The sequence below is a fragment of the Neopsephotus bourkii genome, unplaced genomic scaffold (assembly GCF_033783945.1).
Source record: "Neopsephotus bourkii isolate Nb327-2 ecotype Australia unplaced genomic scaffold, CSIRO-AGI_Nbou_v1 NB_1154, whole genome shotgun sequence".
In the NCBI taxonomy this organism is placed as follows: domain Eukaryota; kingdom Metazoa; phylum Chordata; class Aves; order Psittaciformes; family Psittacidae; genus Neopsephotus; species Neopsephotus bourkii.
Genome location: NW_026901640.1, coordinates 2,607,180 through 2,624,691, shown reverse-complemented (window position 1 = coordinate 2,624,691; position 17,512 = coordinate 2,607,180). Strand labels below are relative to the sequence as shown.

At 55.4% G+C, this 17,512-nt stretch overlaps 4 protein-coding genes and 2 non-coding genes across 7 annotated transcripts in view; 5 read left to right on the top strand and 1 right to left on the bottom strand.

Annotated features, from left to right (window-relative positions):
- The first annotated feature begins 69 nt into the window (after positions 1-69).
- POLDIP2 (DNA polymerase delta interacting protein 2) lies at positions 70-7,562 on the top strand. Of its 2 annotated transcripts, none has more exons than XM_061363434.1 (11): positions 70-107; positions 533-614; positions 1,220-1,317; positions 2,172-2,268; positions 2,712-2,787; positions 3,302-3,409; positions 3,635-3,771; positions 4,658-4,684; positions 4,863-4,988; positions 5,631-5,710; positions 7,106-7,562. In XM_061363434.1, the coding sequence occupies exons 1-11, from the start codon at positions 85-87 to the stop codon at positions 7,218-7,220; spliced, it is 969 nt and encodes a 322-aa protein (XP_061219418.1). In that variant the 5' UTR covers positions 70-84; the 3' UTR covers positions 7,221-7,562. The 2 variants fall into 2 exon arrangements, with proteins under 2 accessions (XP_061219418.1, XP_061219417.1); XM_061363433.1 differs by having other exon boundaries at positions 85-275.
- A 1,691-nt stretch (positions 7,563-9,253) lies between these two features.
- On the top strand, positions 9,254-15,080 carry TSR1 (TSR1 ribosome maturation factor). The gene is made up of 15 exons (XM_061363416.1): positions 9,254-9,410; positions 9,484-9,587; positions 9,780-9,996; positions 10,077-10,211; positions 10,723-11,150; positions 11,403-11,562; positions 11,709-11,869; positions 12,045-12,247; positions 12,661-12,823; positions 13,024-13,134; positions 13,439-13,571; positions 13,943-14,059; positions 14,295-14,435; positions 14,554-14,628; positions 14,714-15,080. The coding sequence occupies exons 1-15, from the start codon at positions 9,311-9,313 to the stop codon at positions 14,890-14,892; spliced, it is 2,427 nt and encodes an 808-aa protein (XP_061219400.1). The 5' UTR covers positions 9,254-9,310; the 3' UTR covers positions 14,893-15,080.
- Positions 12,313-12,405, top strand: LOC133217862 (small nucleolar RNA SNORD91 family). Its single transcript, XR_009726982.1, has one exon. It is a non-coding gene; the product is annotated as a small nucleolar RNA SNORD91 family (small nucleolar RNA).
- Positions 13,604-13,696, top strand: LOC133217863 (small nucleolar RNA SNORD91 family). The gene has a single exon (XR_009726983.1). It is a non-coding gene; the product is annotated as a small nucleolar RNA SNORD91 family (small nucleolar RNA).
- SMG6 (SMG6 nonsense mediated mRNA decay factor) overlaps positions 14,902-17,512 on the top strand; it is a 106,073-nt gene continuing 103,462 nt past the window's right edge. The window contains exon 1 of the mRNA XM_061363407.1: positions 14,902-15,031. Coding sequence (XP_061219391.1) covers positions 14,968-15,031 — 64 coding nt within the window. The 5' untranslated portion in view covers positions 14,902-14,967. The remainder of the gene's footprint in view (positions 15,032-17,512) is intronic.
- Positions 15,341-17,508, bottom strand: SRR (serine racemase). The gene is made up of 7 exons (XM_061363435.1): positions 17,291-17,508; positions 17,028-17,163; positions 16,719-16,822; positions 16,526-16,645; positions 16,356-16,430; positions 15,925-16,134; positions 15,341-15,684 (listed from the first exon to the last, which is right to left on the bottom strand). The coding sequence occupies exons 1-7, from the start codon at positions 17,456-17,458 to the stop codon at positions 15,487-15,489; spliced, it is 1,011 nt and encodes a 336-aa protein (XP_061219419.1). The 5' UTR covers positions 17,459-17,508; the 3' UTR covers positions 15,341-15,486.

Here is a 17,512-nt window from a genome sequence, read left to right as displayed (position 1 = left end):
GCGCTAGAGCAGCCCCCTCGGGGCCTGCCGGGAAGCGGAGGGAGGAGGAGGCGGTGCCGCGGTGCACTGTGGGCCGGCGGCGGGATGTCGGGCTGCGCGGCGCGGCGGTACGTGGCGGCGGCTCTGAGCCGGGCCCGGGGCCGCGGGGCCCCGCTCTGGGAACCGACCCCGGTGCCGACCCCGGCCCCTGCCCGCGGGCTCCGAGCCCTGAGCGCGGGCGGCGCCGCGGCCCTCCCATTGCAGCTGCTGCCGCCGCGCAGGCACCTCTCGTCGCGGTGAGGCCTGTGGGGGTGTCCGGTGAGGGAGGCCTGGGGAGCTGCGGGGATGGGGAAGGAGCGGGGCCATGGCGGGGCTCTAAGGGGTGACAGGGTTGGGGTGTCCGGTGCCGTTGTCAGAGGGGGAGCCGGGCGGTCTTGTGTGTAATGGGGCCCTCATTGGGATGTGCGGGAGCAGCGCCTGGGGCTCGGGTGCTCTGTATGTGCCCCCCCCCCCCCAACCTGCGTCCGGTTTAAACCCCCCCTGTGCCCCCCAGGAACCGTGCAGAGGGCAAAGTGCTGGAGACCGTGGGGGTGTTCGAGGCCCCGAAGCAGCACGGCAAATACGAGACCGGGCAGGTAAGGGGCTGCGATGCACAGGGCCCGGGTGCTCCAGCGCGGTGCCATGGGGAGGCCGCTGTGCTGGAGCCCGGAGCCGAGGGGGGAACACACACACACACAGTTCATGCTCCCTGCCTGTGCTGTGTCTGCAGTTTGTGCTAGCAGCACGCTCATAGGGATCTGCAGTGTGACACAAGTGGCGTTTGTGCCACGGGGCTCATTGAAGGGGTTTCTCCTGAGCTTGGGAATCAGCTGAGACAGAGCCGGCTCTGCTCACTGCTCACAGCTCTTCCCATGCCCCCAGCACTGGTCTCCTTCCTGCTCTCCTGCTGCTCTGCCACCCTGGCTTAGTTACTTGCTTTCATGGGGTAACAGTGACACTGACTTCTCTCATCCCAGACCGTTTCTGTCCCCTCTTTGTTCCTGCTCTGGGCTCACGCACTGCGGATCCCTGTATTCCCATCCCATGTGTCCATGCCCTTTAGAAACATTCCCAGTTTCACCTCAGTTAACAGGTCTGTTTAAATCTCACCAGAAAAGGGCTTTTGGCTTCCTGTTCTGTGTTGTATCCCAGTTGATTACAGCTTGCTGTGCATTCAGCTGCGATTATTGCTTCCTTTCAGCTCTTCCTTCACAGTGTGTTCGGCTATCGAGGAATAGTCCTGTTTCCCTGGCAAGCCAGGCTCTACGACCGGGATGTAGCTTCTCCTGTCACAGAAAAGTAAGGAATTGTCCTGGTTTATTTGTTGTTGGACCCTTCCATTGACCCTTTGTAGTGAGATTCCTGCTTGGGGGAAACAAGGCAGTGTAAGGAGCGTGGTACGGGGCTGTTCTGCATGAGTGTGAACAGGAGAGAGGTGATTAAAGGAGGGGTGGTGCATGAGGATGAATGGTGTGTTAATGGGAAGCAGGATGGAAATGTGGAGGGTGAGTGTGTGTGAGGGACATAATGGGAGTAATGAAGTCATGCTCCTGGCATTTATTAATATAAAGACCCCCCCTTGTTCTGCTCTTTGAGCTGGGAGCAGGCTCCTGTGTTAGAACTGCAGCCTGGTGCTTCTGCCTCCCCAGCCCTGTCCCTGCAAGACCTTGCCTAAGGCCCTCTCCAGGTTTCCTGTAGCCCTTTTAGGCACTGGGAGCAAAGCAGCTCTTCCCACAGGAGTTAAGGCAACAGCAGGATGCATGCAGGGACTTAACACATGGGGATGTCAGAAAGAGTGTGGAAGAGGAACAGCAGGCTGGGATCACAGGGAATACCAGCAGGAAGAGATGCTGGCTTGGCCCAACAGTCATCATGCCAAAAGATCTCTGCTCTTCCTCCCTGGCCTGTGTTGAAGGCAAGGAATTGAGGAGTAAGCAAAGAGAGAGTCAGGGCACAGTAAAAACACCCACCCCAAACAGGAGACTGGGTTGAGCATGAAGGGATTCTGAGTGGTCTGTGACAAACCCCACTGACTGTCATCTCCTGGGTTTAGTTTGGATGGAGCTGGATGTTACAGGCTGTGAAATGTATTGCTTCTCTTGGTCCTGGTGACAGGAGGGGGCTTCAGCTCAGTGCTCTGCTTTTCTCCTTAGGAGCGAGAACGTGGCAGGCCACGGTTCCAAAGAGGTCAAGGGCAAAACACATACTTACTATCAGGTGTTAATAGATGCCCGGGATTGTCCACATATAGTAAGTAACAGTCTTGGTATTGAAACTCAAATACCTGCTGTGTGCATGCTTCAGATGGACAGGCACTGAGAGCAAATGGCTACGATGGCTGACTGGATGGCTCAGAATATAGGGACAGATTTGTTCTTCAAGACATGTTTTCCCTGAGGAAGGATCTGGAAAGTCATAGGACTGTTTTCTGGATCAGGTTTTCCCTTTCCAGCCTCTTTTCCTCAGGCTGTTGGCATTCCTGTTGTCACACACGGGTCACTCTGGGTATGGGTTACAGCACTGAAAATGCTGTTGGTGTGGAGAATTAGTCCAGGGGAATGGAAGGGAGATGCTGTGGGTGGATTGGTTAAATACAGTAGATGTTACACACCTCACAAAGCACAAGTGCCCTGTGCTGTGGGAACTGGCCCTCAGCCCTCCCCACACAAAGACCTAAAGCTCCTTTTCCTCAGTCCCAGAGGTCGCAGACGGAGGCAGTGACGTTCCTGGCAAACCACGATGACAGCAGAGCCCTCTACGCCATCCCAGGTGAGCAGACCCCATCAGCAGCCTCTGCAGACGTGGGTGGTTGTGAGGTGAGCTCAGAAGAGTCAAGGGTCACCTTCTGCCGTTGAAGGAGCAGCTCCAGTGCCTAAAGGGGATACAGGAAACCTGGAGAGGGGCTTGGGACAAGGGATGTAGGGACAGGGCAACGGGAATGGCTTGAACCTGCCCGAGGGGAGACTGAGCTGAGCTCTTAGGCAGAAGCTCTTCCCTGTGAGGGCGCTGAGGCGCTGGCACAGGGTGCCCAGAGAAGCTGTGGCTGCCCCATCCCTGGCAGTGCTCAAGGCCAGGTTGGACACAGGGGCTTGGAGCAAGCTGCTCTAGGGGAAGGTGTCCCTGCCCGTGGCAGGGGTTGGAGCTGGAGGAGCTTTAAGCTCCTTTTCAACCCAAACCAGTCTGGGATCCTGTAATTCTCAGTAGTGTGATCCATTTTTCTGCCAGGAGACTTCGGAGCTGCTTCACTGAGGAAGCTCAATGGCTTTTGGGGTTTCTTTTTCAGGTTTAGACTACGTAAGCCATGAGGATATCCTCCCCTACAGCTCCACTGATCAAGTGCCCATCCAGCACGAGCTCTTTGAGAGGTTTCTCATGTACGACCAAACGAAAGGTAATCTCTGCCTTCAGAGGGAGCTCTTTAGAGCCAGATGCTTGAGGTGCCTTGTAACAGGTACCCACAACTCCTTGGATACAGTATAGAAATCAGGGTCTGCTTTGGGTTACAGTGAAACCTACTTTAAGTAGCTTCTGTAACTGTTGAAGGAGTTGCTCTGAGGGGAGACCCCTGCAGATGCAGTGACCTCTCCTCCTGAGCTCTCCTCTTTCCCTCCCTCAGTTCCACCTTTTGTAGCAAGGGATACGCTGTGTGCATGGCAGGAGAAGAACCACCCCTGGTTGGAGCTCTCCGATGTGCACCGGGAAACCACAGAGAACATCCGAGTCACAGTCATCCCGTTCTATATGGGCATGAGGGTAGGTCTGGGGTGCGTGTTGGTGGTGCCTCTGTGATCTGCTTAATGTGCTTACTGGTGAAATGACCTTTTAATCACAGTTGGGATTCATTGTCCTGATGTCCAGCAGAGGTGTGAGCATTGTTTTGTCATAGAGGTTTGGAAAACAGTGCCTGTACATTGGCTTTTCCTTGTTATTTTCAGGATGGGAAATGGTCCTGTTCTGCAGAACAGTGTTAGCAAGATGTTTTAGGAAGGGTTCTGAATTGGTCCTTTACTGCCTCAGAGGTGTGTGTGTGAAGTGGCACCGAAGCCATCTGTAATGACAGTGTCTGTTATCCTGCCTGGGGATGGGTGTCTGTCCCTGTTTCCTGGCTCTAATGTGGGCTTAGCTAAAGCCTTCTGGATTTAGCTGCTAACCATGTCCTCTTTATAGTGTAAGAACTTCATCTGGACCATCCAAAATGATGAAGCTCCAATACTTCCGAGTGGGAGGGCTGGGAATTGCTGCAGCAGTTTGATTTCCAAGCCCAGCTGAGCAGAGCTGCCACGGAGCCTGGTGTGGATTTGCAAGTTCTGGGGAACCCAACTGCTGTTTGTCCTAACCCTGTCAGGAAATCAGGTGCCTGAAGGCAAACAAACGGGTGTTTCTAGCTGTGCAGACAGTGGAGATGAACCCTCCATGGTCACAAGATCCCTGCATACCTCCCACCTCACGATTCCATGTCTAGAGCAGAGCCAGTGCCAGGCAGTAACTGCTGGGAGAGCAGCTGTCTGTGCTCATGTGAGTTGGCTGCGTCAGCCTGGCATGGAGAGAGCCCCTCTGCTTGTGCTGTGCTGACAGCTGAAGAGGTTTTGGCACTGAGGCTTGAAGGGCAGGTGCTAAAGTCTTTTGTTTCTCTTGACAGGAAGCCCAGAATTCCCATGTCTATTGGGTAAGTGCCTTTTGTTTTACCAAGTTAAAAGGGAAGGAGTTGATTTGCTGTGGCATCACTGCTGTGTGATGAGCTCTGAGGGAGAAACATCAGAGGGATGATGTTTCCCAGCATTGGCTATGAGTTACCCACTGCCTGCAGCTGATTCCCCTTGTTGATACCGGTCTCTTGTGTCCAGTGGCGCTACTGTATCCGCTTGGAGAACCTGGACAGTGAAGTGGTGCAGCTCCGAGAGCGGCACTGGAGGATATTCAGCCTCTCGGGCACCTTGGAAACAGTGAGGGGCCGCGGCGTGGTGGGAAGGGTGAGTGTTGTCTGGTGTCCTTTGGGATGTGCAGCTCTTTGCTGGAGGCCTCTCACTTGGGTTCATTTGCCAGGGAGCTGCTTGGTGGGCAGTAGAAATAGGTGGAATGGGGAAATGGCAATGAAAAAGGATCACAGGAGCTTTAAATCTGTTGTTAGTGACAGGCTGAGAGAGCTGGGCTGGTTCAGCCTGGAGAAGAGAAGGCTCCTTAAGGGGAGACCTTAGAGGAGCTCCAGTGCCTAAAGGGGCTGCAGGAAACCTGGAGAAGAGGGGCTTGGGACAAGGGCCTGTAGGGACAGGCCAAGGGGAATGGCTTGAACCTGCCCGAGGGGAGACTGAGCTGAGCTCTTAGGCAGAAGCTTTTCCCTGTGAGGGTGCTGAGGTGCTGGCACAGGGTGCCCAGAGAAGCTGTGGCTGCCCCATCCCTGGCAGTGTTCAAAGCTTCACACTGAGTATTAGAGAATGATCTTAAATGACCAGTAATGGAAAAACTGGAGCGATACTGGGTGAGTTGTTTGCTGTGCAGTTGATTGCAGTACTCAAGTGTGGATCTCCCCCTTTCTCTTGCTCTATAAATTCCTTGTCTGTGGAGAAACATTGAGATCGTTGCTGATGCAAAGTGGTCTCTTCTTGTCTTCTCAGGAGCCAGTTCTATCCAAAGAGCAGCCAGCATTTCAGTACAGCAGCCACGTCTCCCTGCAGGCATCCAGTGGTCACATGTGGTAAGAAGCACTTATTACTGCAGTAGTGGTTTAGCTATAGGACCCCACAGCACTGAGCTGGGACCTAGATTGAGCCTGGAGTTATGGCTGAAAGGTGGGTGGAAGTGACTGGATGTGTTTGACAGTAAAAGCTTCTCTATGGCAGTATCCCACTTAGAGACAAGATGATCTGTTGATTCTCTGCACCAAGAGAGGGTTCAGGCTAATTTATCCTCATTGTGTGGTCTGTGCCAGGCTGGATTTGAGCAGACATGGAGCAGTTCCACGTCAGCTTCTGCAGGGCTCAGCTTCATGCTAGTGCTCCCCTGGCAGTAGGGATGTGTTCTCTTTGAAGAGACCTGGGTTTTGATTCTATCCCTGAGTGAAGCTGTGCACTTCTGTGTCCACAAGGAATTGGCACCTGGGGTTATTCCCAGTCTAGGCCAGATAAAACCTTTGGTTTAGCTGATGTTGAACTGTAAGTGCAGGCAGGAAAGTGCTCAGCTGAGCTGGTCTCTTCCTGTGCCTCAGGGTTAGAGCAGTTCCCCTCTGTTTTCCATTTCAGCTGGGTCAGCTTGTTTAGTGTCATCTCTGTGTGGACAAGAAATGCAGTCACCTTTTGCCTTCTGTACACCAGGTCTTTCTGCCTTGCATTTTGAAGTCAGTCTGTTCCAGGGCTAAGCTTGGAACTGCCTTTGAGCTGGGAAAAGCATGAAAGCAGCTCTTTGCCTATAGGGGATATCCCTTGTTGCTAGGTTACACATTTAACCCTGGGGAATAAAACCAGGTTGTTTAGTAGTTTTTCCCTCTACATGAATCCTAAAGAGATAAAGGTTCTGCAGCTCAGAAGCTGCTCAGTTTGATTTCTGGTGTTCTCTTGTGTCCTCTCCATCATAAGAACCTGTTTATCTCCACCATCCTCTTGCCCATGTCATGTTTTGCTGTAGAATCATCTGTAGTTACAGGCAGTAAACAAATTGTAAAAGCACAGACAGATTCAGTTCTGAAAAGCAAACCAGAAGCTATTCCAAGTGACATCTGTGGTGGGATTTCATCCCCTCACAGGCTTCTTCATGGGTAAACAGTTTGTGGAAATAGCTCAAATGGTTTTGTCTCCTGTGGAGTGGGAGTTAAACAGTGCTGCAGATGTGTGGTGTGATTTCCTCCTGGAGGCTCCAGTCAGGACATCCTTATTCAGGGAATGTGTATTGGAGATGGGATGTGAACCACTGGGGAGTCCTCCAGTCACTGAGTCCCCCTGCCAGGGAGTTGTCCCTCTGCCAAACCCATGTCCTTGCTGCTGGACCTTGCAAATGCAGCCCCCGAGTCCGTGCCCAGGCCATGGAGGAGCTCCTGTGTTACCTTCCCGCTGTGTGTGTCCCTGGCCTGGCTGTGATCTCTGCTCTGGTTTTGCAGGGGTACTTTCCGATTTGAGAGGCCTGATGGCTCCCACTTCGATGTCCGAATCCCACCTTTCTCTTTGGAAAGCAACAAAGACGAGAAGACCCCCCCCTCCGGCCTTCACTGGTAGAGCAGAGTGCCGAGACCCACGGGCCTGTGTGTGGTGTAGACCTTGGCCTCCCCATTCCACTGCAGCCAACACCACGGAGCTTTTAAACATTTGAAACCCGTTTTTGTTTTAACTGATGTCTAACGGGGAGGCTTTATTTGAACTTTAATCCTGGCTCACTCAGGCTGCTTGTAAACATAAGCTGTGTTCCAGTTAACCCTTCCCTTTGGGGTGCCTGCTGGGGGGGACATAGATCTGAGCTGCTGAACAGTGGCTGCCCCAGCAGGACTGGACCCTTTCCAATGTGTTGTGAATTCTCTGCAATGTGAGGTTTCTCTAATAAACTGGTCCTTCCAGTTGCAACCAGTTCTTCCTTTACAAACCCAGGCCTGGTTCCTGCATCCAGCTTGCCCTGGCTTGTTGCTCCCTCCCCCTTTTCCTATGTGCAAAGTGGGAAGTGCTTCAGGAAGGCAGCGGTGAGGCTGGTTTAGGGAGCAGGAATGTGAGCTCGGCTGCTCTCTGGGGTTTAGGCAGCACGTGGAGGAGCTCCACTCCTCATCACCCAGCTTGGCTGGGCTGTGCTGGGGCCACGTGAAGCCTCTTGTGTTGGAGAATACAGACAGAAGGGGGGGAGCTTGTCTTGTGCTCGTGTAAGCTTTGTGTTGATGGTGCAGGGGAGCTGAAGGTCCTGCCCTGACACAGGGATGCACATCCCAGTGCGGGAGCATCGTTCCCTCTGGCTGTAACTGCATTTCCTTGGATGTTTCTGCTTTGGCAGGAAGAGTTTTAACCCATGGTGCTGTTGGCTGCGGTGGGGCCGTGCTTGGCTTTAGCTCCTGCTGCTGGGTTGTTGGGTTTGGGTGTCTGTGCAGAGGTCACTGCAATACCTGTGAGCTTTTGATGGGGATTTGTGGGAATTCTGCTTTTACAGGCCCGTGGCTCAGGAAAGAGCCCACAGTGCAGCTCAGTGTTTGCTCTTCTACAAGCCAGAGCAGCTCTCAGCAGGATTCCAGAGATTGGGAAGGGACCCTTCTGGCTGTCTCTGGGTTTCCAGCCTTCGGGGTGACTCACTGGGACAGAGGCAGTTCTTCCCCTTGGCAGGAAGCATCAAACCTTGCTCCTTTCCCCGGTGTTGCTGAAGCACTGGGGTGTAACTAACCCACAGGACTGCTGGCTTTCCTGACTGAGAAGTATCCCAGTTACTCCAAGTGCTCTCTGAGCAGCCCCTTTGCGTTTGGCAGTGCTATGGGCTGCCATAGCCGATGGACACCCTTTGGAAATGACAATGGGAGAGTGGGTACCTGTGTAGAGACTCAGTGACTCCTGCTTCGAGTTACCCATCACTGGTCTCTTGGTTTGTGTCCTCCATCCTGGCAGGTAGGCCATGCTATGTGAAATGCTTTTAGAGTCTGAAAGGTTCAGCCAGCCTGATGGCTTTTAGGGGTACCAAAGGCTCTGTAAAGAACAGCCTGGGTGTTGCTGCAGGAGGTAAAGGGGCCCCCCCCACGCCTCCAGTTCAGAGGAACCAGAACCTGTAGAACCTGCATCTTCCCCCCATGCAGTCACTGCTGGTAGCAGCTGCCCGGTCTCCCCTTGGGTCTTTGCTTTCCTGGCACTTGCACCCTGCTGTCAGTGTTTAACCCTGCTGCTCGCAGGCCTGTGGTTGGGGGGAGCTCGCAGTAACAGATAGGGAATGTCATATCCCTGTCCTGGGGGCTTGGGCTCTGCCAGGACCATTCCACCAGACCTGGGAACAGCGACAGCCTCCAGCCTGGGAACAGCCGCTCCTGACTGGATAACGAGTAACAAACGGGGCTGGGATGAAGCCACAAGGGCCAGGAACGTTCCAGCTCCATCCACCTCTATGGAGCGGGGCTGAGCCTCCCCCGCCGCGCTCCTTCCCCCGTGTGTAAATACCTGTACACAGAGCTAACCAATATCGAGCTCACGGAGCGGCTGCGCTCCAGCCTCTCGTTCCCACCGGGGCTCCTCCATCCCTTTACCTCACGGCGCCATCTTGCCCCTCACCACGTTCCCGCCCTTTTCCTCGGCGCCGGACGTGACGCAAGCGGAAGTCCTGAGGAGGAGGAGGAGGAGGTGGCGGCGGCAGCATGGCGGCGGTGGGCGCGCATCGGCCCGGGCCGCTGAAGCAGCAGAACAAGGCGCACAAGGGCGGGAAGCACAGCGGGGCCTCGCAGCGCCGCGCCGGAGGTGAGGTGGCTCCCGGCCCGGTGCCCGCTCCGGTGTCCGGCCCGGCCCGCCTTGACCGTTCTCTTCCCCGCAGGCCGCGTGTCCGTCAAGGCCCAGCCGCGGCGGCGGCTCCGCGACCTCAATCGGGTGGACCGGCGGCACCAGGCGCTGCAGCTCCGCCGGCAGCGCAAGGAGGCGGTGAGGGCTGAGGGGGGCAGCGGGGAGCGGATCGGCTCCGGTCCGTGCAGATCCAGCGGGGCCGGTGTCTGTGTCATGGAGGGGGGGGATCGGGAGGGGAATAAGCGCCGGGCTCAGTTCCTGGGTTGGGGTTGAGCTGTGGAGGGATCCGGGAGAGGACCGGAGGGGTTCACACTGCGGCTGTGCCCGCAGGTGATGGCGGAGAAGCGGGGCCTGGGCAGCCGGGACGGGCCCCCGCACCTCGTGGTCGTGGTGCCGCTGCACTGCAGAGCCGCAGCCCAGGACACCCTGCGCCTGCTGCAGGGCCAGGACTCGGCTCTGGTCCGCGTGGAGCAGGGCAGAGCTGGCGGCTTCGCGTTGCTCTGCCCACGGCTCAAGCAGCGCTGGCGCTTTGTGACAGCTCAGGCAGGTGAGGAGGAGCTGCTGGCGGTGGGGGTCTTGGCTCAGCGCCCCTGCACAGCCCCAGTAACGGAGGTGCTCTACTTGCAGGGGACCTTTACACTGTCCTAGACCTGGCGAAAGTTGCTGACTCCCTCCTGTTCATCCTGGATCCTGCGGAAGGCTGGGATGATGCAGGGGAATACTGCCTCTCCTGCCTCTTCGCACAGGGGCTCCCCACCTTCGGTGAGCAAGTGAGAAACATGAAGGGCTTCTAACGGGGTGTAGGGTGAGAGGCAGCTTGGTGGAGGTTTACTGCTGCAGTAATTAAACCTCCATGTGTTAATACGGGATCAGCAGTTGATTGCTGTTTCTGAGCATAGATCAGTCAGGTGAATGCCATTCTTGTGCTGCCTTTTGCTGTTACTAACCTGGTTGAGGAGTGCTGGAGATAATATAAGGGGTGTTCTAGACTTAGGCTTCTGGGGTCAGCACTGCAGTCGTTATCCAGCTGTGCGAGATAGAGGGATTCAGACACTTTCTTGCTAGTTCGGTTCCATGGTGTCATTTAGTCCCCAAAATCTCATCTCTGTAGGATTTCCACCCCAAGTGTTCTCGTGAATGTGTGAAACTGCCTTTGCCCCTCATGGTGTGAATCTGTTTGCTTGCTGGTTGCTGATATTTGAGTGTGTGTCACTAGAAGGGGTTTAAGGTTGATGCTCTCATCCTGACCCCTCTTCCACGCACTGCTCGGTAGCTCTGGCTGTCCCAGGAGGCACTGACTTACCACCCAAGAAGCGGATAGATGCCAAGAAGAAGCTTTCCAAAGCCATTGAGAAGCGCTTTCCCGAGGCCAGGCTCTTCCCACTGAACACAGAGCAGGAATGCTCACTGCTCCTCAGGCACCTCTCCGCACAGAAGCAGCGACACCTCGCCTTCCGGGACCGGCGCGCTCACCTGCTTGCCCACACTGCTGAGTTTGTGCCTGCTCAGGAGGGTGACCTGGTTGGGACCCTGAAGGTGTCTGGCTTCGTGCGGGGACAGAGCCTCAACGTGAACAGCCTGGTGCATATCGTGGGGCATGGAGACTTCCAGATGAGCCAGGTGGATGCTCCCCCTGATCCCCTCTCTTTGAACCCCCGAGTGGTTAAAGGACAGAAGAGGAGTCAGGACATGGAGGTGCAGGTGTGTTGGAGGTCAGGGCGTTGCTGGTTGTGTTTAGAACATGGTGTTTCAAAACTTGTATCAGGGAAATACAACTGGGTGCATTGTGCTCAAGGGGTGGGGAAAGGGAGTTGTATTAGTGCCAGCTCTTGAGCTAAGGTTCCTCACCCACAGCACGTAATGAGCATGATACTAAAAGGAACTGCAGTTAAGATCCATTGCCAGCTTGAGTTAGGAGCGTTCACAGCTCAGAACTCTGCTCTTGCCCTCCAGGATGATTCTGTAAATGGGACTGATGAGATGGAGGAAGATGTTAAGGTCCTGATGAAGGCAGATCCAAGCAAGCAGGAGTCTTTGCAGTCAGAAGTGGTTCCTGATCCTATGGAAGGGGAGCAGACGTGGCCTACTGAAGAAGAACTGCAAGAAGCAGAGGGTGAGTAGCAGCAATACTCCTGTACCTTTCCCTTGTCCCTGTTGAGCGCTGTTAGAAACCCTCAGTTATTTACACCTGTCTTGTGTAAATGGTGCTGAAGGAAAGGAGAATGGTTCCTGCATTAACCATTGGTGGGAATCCTACAGCTTCCCTGAAGGCAAACAGGAGAGTGGTGAAGGTCCCCAAAGGTACATCCAAGTACCAGGCTGCCTGGATTGTGGATGATGAAGAAGGCAGTGAGAAAGATGATGAAGATGCTGAAGATGATGACATTGATGATGATATGATGGAAGAGGCAGTTTCCCAGGTACATCCAAGAGCTGATGCTGCAGGTGATCTCCAGGGTGTCACTGTGTATTCCAGAACAATCCTGTCCTGTTTTCCTCCATGCAAGGGCACCACAAAGAACCAGGACTTGCCTGGATTTCCACTGTTAAATCTGTCATGTGTTTGATGTTGTTTCTTTGGTTTCCTTGTGTCAGGAGGGGGAAAGCAGTGGGGAGGAGGAGGAACCTGCAGAGGAGGAGTGTGAGACCATGTCAGTTTCTGAGTGCTTGCGGGATGAACAGTATGACGAGAAGGTGGAGGAAGATGAGCAGATGTTGGAGAGATACAAACAGGAGAGGATGGATGAAATGTTTCCTGATGAGGTGGACACACCACGGGATGTTCCTGCCAGGATCCGGTGAGAAACGGGATGTTCTGCTGGGAGGGGAGCTGGAAAGCACCCTTCTGCCTGGTTTGGTGAGGGCAGGAAGCCTGTGATGTCGTAGCCGTGGTGTCTGAACCTGGCTGAAGGATTCTTCTGAAGACTCATTCTTAGGCTCTGAGGCTTCCAGGGGATGCAGCAGTTGGGAGGCAGTGGGTGAGCCTGGGCAGGGAAAGCTGGGATCTTACCTAGGAGAACGGGGGAGGATGGCAGAGCCTGGATGCAAGGCTGCTGTTTCTACCTCTCCCTGCACTACGATCCCTTCCGAGAGCTCATGTTTGCTGCCTTTGTCCTCTCTGAAGGTGTGAGTCCATGTGGACCACAGAAGGATGCTGGCCACACACCTGGACTGGTGAAGTAATTTGTCTTCCCTGTTATCCCTTCCGTAGGTTCCAGAAGTACAGGGGGCTGAAGAGCTTCCGGACTTCTCCATGGGACCCCAAAGAGAACCTCCCAAGGGATTATGCCAGGATTTTCCAGTTCCAGGACTTCTCCCGGACCAGAAAGCACCTCTTCCGGCAAATAGAGAAAGAGGAGACTGAAGGAGCATCGGTAACTCCCTCTTTCTGATCTCTTCCCTTACTGTGTTCCCTTGTTCCTAACAGGGAAGATGTGTCAGGGAGGTAACTGGGTGGATCTTTCAGGCAGCTGGTTCTCAGCACGAAGCCATAAGTTCCCCTTGTAACCCAGGCACGTTATCCCTGACACTCTTCTGTTAAGAGAACTATTCACAACCACTCCTCTCCTGGCAGGTTGGCTGGTACGTTACACTTCACCTCTGCAATGTCCCTGTCTCGGTGATGGAGAGCTTCAAAGAAGGGAAGCCCTTAGTCCTGTTCTCTCTGCTTCCACATGAACAAAAGGTGATTAAATACGGTCCTGCTGATACCTTGCAGCTCCTTGTCTGATTCCATGGGTTGGAGAGGTTCTGCCTGCGGAGGGTTTGGGCTGAAATCTCCCCCTGTTGCATTTCAAAGTAGGACCTTCCCTTTGGTCAGAGCAGGGGGTGTTTGGGCTCGAGTGTCTGAGCCTGGCTGAGGTGTCTGCACTGATAACCAGCGATCCTTTGGGAAGCCATTGTCAAGAGCACTCATCTCTGCTGCAGTGTCCCTCCAGCATCACTTCCCAGCCCTGGGTCAGCCCCTCTCCGAGCTGCTTCTCTTCCAGATGTCCGTGTTGAACTTCCTGGTGCGCCGGCACGCGAGCCACAGCGATCCAGTGAGGGCAAAGGAGGAGCTGATCTTCCACTGCGGGTTCCGGCGCTTCCGAGCATCCCCCCTGTTCTCCCAGCACACCTCAGGTTCGTGAGGGACCACAGGGGCTGCAGTTTCCAGAGGAAGCCAGTGATGTCTTAGCCGTGGTGTCTGAACCTGGCTGAAGGACTCTTCTGAAGACTCACTTCTAGGCTCTGAGGCTTCCAGGGAGGCATTAGAGGGGAGTGGAGGGGCTTGGGACTGGTCCAGGGAAGGGGGTGTCAGGCTCCATGCAGTGAGCTGCTAGCTCATAGGATCACCTTCATTCCCAGACACTCATATTGGCACAGGAAGGGTGTTTGTCACCCGTTTTCCCAAAGCACATAGCCTGTTTGCTAGGGATAATGGGCTCAATGGGGTTTCCAGAGCTCTGGTGACTGCTCTAGGCCTGAACTTGATCTTTGTTGTTCTCTCCTAGCTGACAAGCACAAACTGGAGCGTTTCCTGCGCCCGGATGCTGCCATGGTGGTGACTGTTTATGCTCCCATCACTTTCCCTCCTGCTTCAGTGCTGCTTTTTAAACAGAGAAGTAACGGTAAGTTGCTAAGTGCTGATGAGGTGGTGGCTGTTCCCATGCCCCATTTGCAAGTGCATGTATCCAGAAAAAGGCATCCCCTTCCTGTTACTTGAGAAGATGCATGTATTTCCATCCCCATTATCACTGGCACCGTTGGCTGTCCCTTTTCTGGGGTTGCTCTAGGCCTGGAATCATTTGGGGAAGGGCGTTTTGGTGGCGTGGAAGAGGTGTTCTCAGTGACTCTGCCTTGCAGGAATGCATGATCTCATCGCCACCGGTTCTCTGCTGTCTGTGGACCCCGACAGGATCGTCATCAAGCGGCTGGTGCTCAGTGGCCACCCATTCAAGATCTTCACCAAGATGGCTGTTGTGAGATACATGTTCTTTAACAGAGGTACAGCTTGGCTCTGTGTGGTGGGAAGAGGGGATGTGGAAGCAGAACTCCTGTGGGAGCGGTTGTGTTGGCACAGCAAAGCCTGTTCCTTACCTGCCTTTTGTGTGTTGATCTCCAGAGGATGTGATGTGGTTTAAGCCAGTGGAGCTGAGGACAAAGTGGGGCCGTAGAGGGCACATCAAGGAGCCATTAGGTAGGTTTGGGATTTACCCTGTGATGCTGGGCAGGATTTGGTCCTGGGCAGGAGAGGCAGCTGATGGCCTCTTCTCTGTGCCTAGGAACCCATGGGCACATGAAGTGCCAGTTTGATGGACAGCTGAAGTCCCAGGACACGGTGCTGCTGAACCTCTACAAGCGGGTTTTTCCTAAATGGACTTACGATCCCCACGTTCCGGAGCCTGTGCCATGGGTGAGGAGCCAGAGCACGCTGCCAGTGCAGGAGGTGGACATGGAATAACTCCAGCGTGGCTGGAGTTGGTGCCTTAGCTCCTCAGATGCTGTTCTCAGGCTGCGCACAGTGAGGACAGCACTGATGTGTGGATGTGTCACTGCTGGGGGTCTGTACAGGGGTGGTTCTCTGCCCAGCTGCTGCTCAGGTACCAGCTACAGCTATTTATTTTAATGGAAAGTGTTTTTAAAAACCTCTTAACGTGCTTCTGTCTTGGGGGGGGAGGCTGAATGGGGAGGCTGTGGGTACCCCCTGCTCATTGGGGCTGTTCTCCCCAGCCATGTGTGCAGGGATTTTGCTGTATGAAGGAGTTTGCTAGAAGTTGCTGTGTTACTGAGAAAGGTGAAGGGAGGGTGGCTGAGCATAAAGCCAGGGCACTGGGGAAGGGAGAACAGGCCATGCTTTGTTTCCACACCGCCAGCAGGAACCCTTTACTGTGGAACCAAGCGCCTCCCTGCTGCAGTAGACCACCCCCAGCTTCCTTTACCCATCCACAAAACCCTTTCAGACCTTTGGGGCTGTTTTATCTGTTTTTAGTAGCACACAAACCAGACTCTACAAACCCAGAGCGACGTTCCCATCGCTGGAGGCACCGCTCTGTTCTCATTCCGCTGTCCCAGGGCGCTCTGTGAGCCAGGTCAGGGAGCTCAGGTCCACGTTTCCCCCGCAGAGCACGATGCAAACGTGCTCCAGATCCCGAGGGAATGCCTGGAACCGCTCCGAGAGCACGGCCGCCACTCCTACGCCTGCTGTTGGCTCAATCAGCAGCTTCATCCTTTCCCACACCAGCCGTGTGGCTCGCTGTTGGGATAGAGCAGCTGCTGTCATTCCAGCAGCAAGGATCGGCTGCTCCAGGCCTGGGGAAGGGGCACTGGGAGAGCAGAGCTTCCGCCAGCCCTTCCCAGCTGGAGATGTGCGTGTTGGACATCTGCAGTGGGGTGAGGACTGTGCTGCTCTGGGAGCTTATCCCTGGGACAGAGCTGGATGAATGGGAAGAGAATGGATGGAGGCAGTTGGGAGAAGGGGGCTGGGAATGTTCACCTTGATTTCTTCCTCTGAGACTGTCAGGACATCATCAACCAAGTCCCTGATGATGGGCCACGTGTTGGGGCCGATGTTGGTTCTCACTGCATCTGCGATGGTTTCTCGTGGGTGAGGACTGGGGGTCAGCTCCCCTCTCAGCTTGGACTGGTAACAGTCGTCTGCATTGCGTGGCTCAGCAGCAAACACCTTCACATCTGGTCTCAGAGCCTGCAGAGAACAGGAAGAGCCACTTGGGTGAAATTCCTCCGTGCCGGTCCCCTGTTGCTGGTGGTGCAGGGGGCTACGTTACAGCCATGCAGCCCCCAGGCAACCAGGGATCCTCACAGCAAGATCTCTGTTCCTAAAGAGAAAAGCCGCTCACTGGTTGGAACTCTACCCTTCCCACCAGGACATGGCAGCCACTGCTTCCCAGGTGAGCTGTTGCCTACCTTGATGGCAATTGCTATTCCTGCAATCATTCCTCCACCTCCAACGGGAGCCACCACTGCGTTTACCTCAGGTGCCTGTGCAGAAAGGAAGCATCAGTACTCATGTACCCCTCTCTGCTGTGCCCCTGCCTCTGAGTAGGGTCTGGTGTCATGCATCGTGGTCCCCTCACCTGCTCCAACACCTCCAGTGCGATTGTGCCTTGCCCGGTGATCACTGCTGGCTCCTGGTTGGGATGCACCATGACTCCTCCTGTCTCCTGGACCACCCGAGCTGCAGTCTCAGCTCTGGACTTAAGGGACAGCACAGATGTCACCTCTTGGTCTGGCAGGGCCATGCTCTTGCCAGTCTTCCCCACGCCTTACCTCATCACTGGGCTCGCATGGCACCAGCGTGGCACCGTAGCTGCGGATGGCATCTTGCTTACAGTGTGGGGCTGTGCGGGGCACCACGATGTAGGCAGGAATCCCTGTGTGATGAAAGAGGAGGCAAAGCCAACAGCAGAAGAGCTGCGTTACTGCTTTGTCACACTGGTGCTAAGGAGAGGGACAACCCTGCTTACCTCCAGCGGTGGCAGAGCTGGGTGCCTGGAGCTCCCTCTGCCTTTACCCTGGCCCCATGCCCGCTGCCCGTCCGCTCTCTGGGCTGGGGCCGAAGGTCAGGACCCACATTACCTTCTGCCTGAGCAGCACAGGCGAGAGCCTGCCCGTGATTCCCACTGCTGTGTGTGACAACGGCGCGGGGTAGCTCCCCTCCAGTGCGCTCGCTTCCCTCCACCAGGCTCCTGACTGCGTTCAGGGCCCCGCGGATCTGCAAGGACACAGCAGCACCTTCCCTTAGGGTGGGTGCCAGCACAGAGCGACCTCCTCCATCACTTAGAAGCAACCGGTGCCCTGAGGCCGGGTGATGGCCGCGCACCGCCGCCATCCCCGCGCACCTTGAAGGAGCCGGTCTTCTGGAACAGCTCGCACTTGAAGAGCAGCCTCCGGCTGGCCAGGCGGTCCAGGGCCGCGCAGGTGAGCAGCGGTGTGAGGTGCACCCGCTCCCGCAGCCGCCGCTCCGCCTCCCGCACATCGCGCAGCCCCAGGCGGAGCGGCTCCGCCATGGGCTCCGCGCTGCTCGGCGCCGGGGCCCTGCGCGCATGCGCTATCCGCGGCTG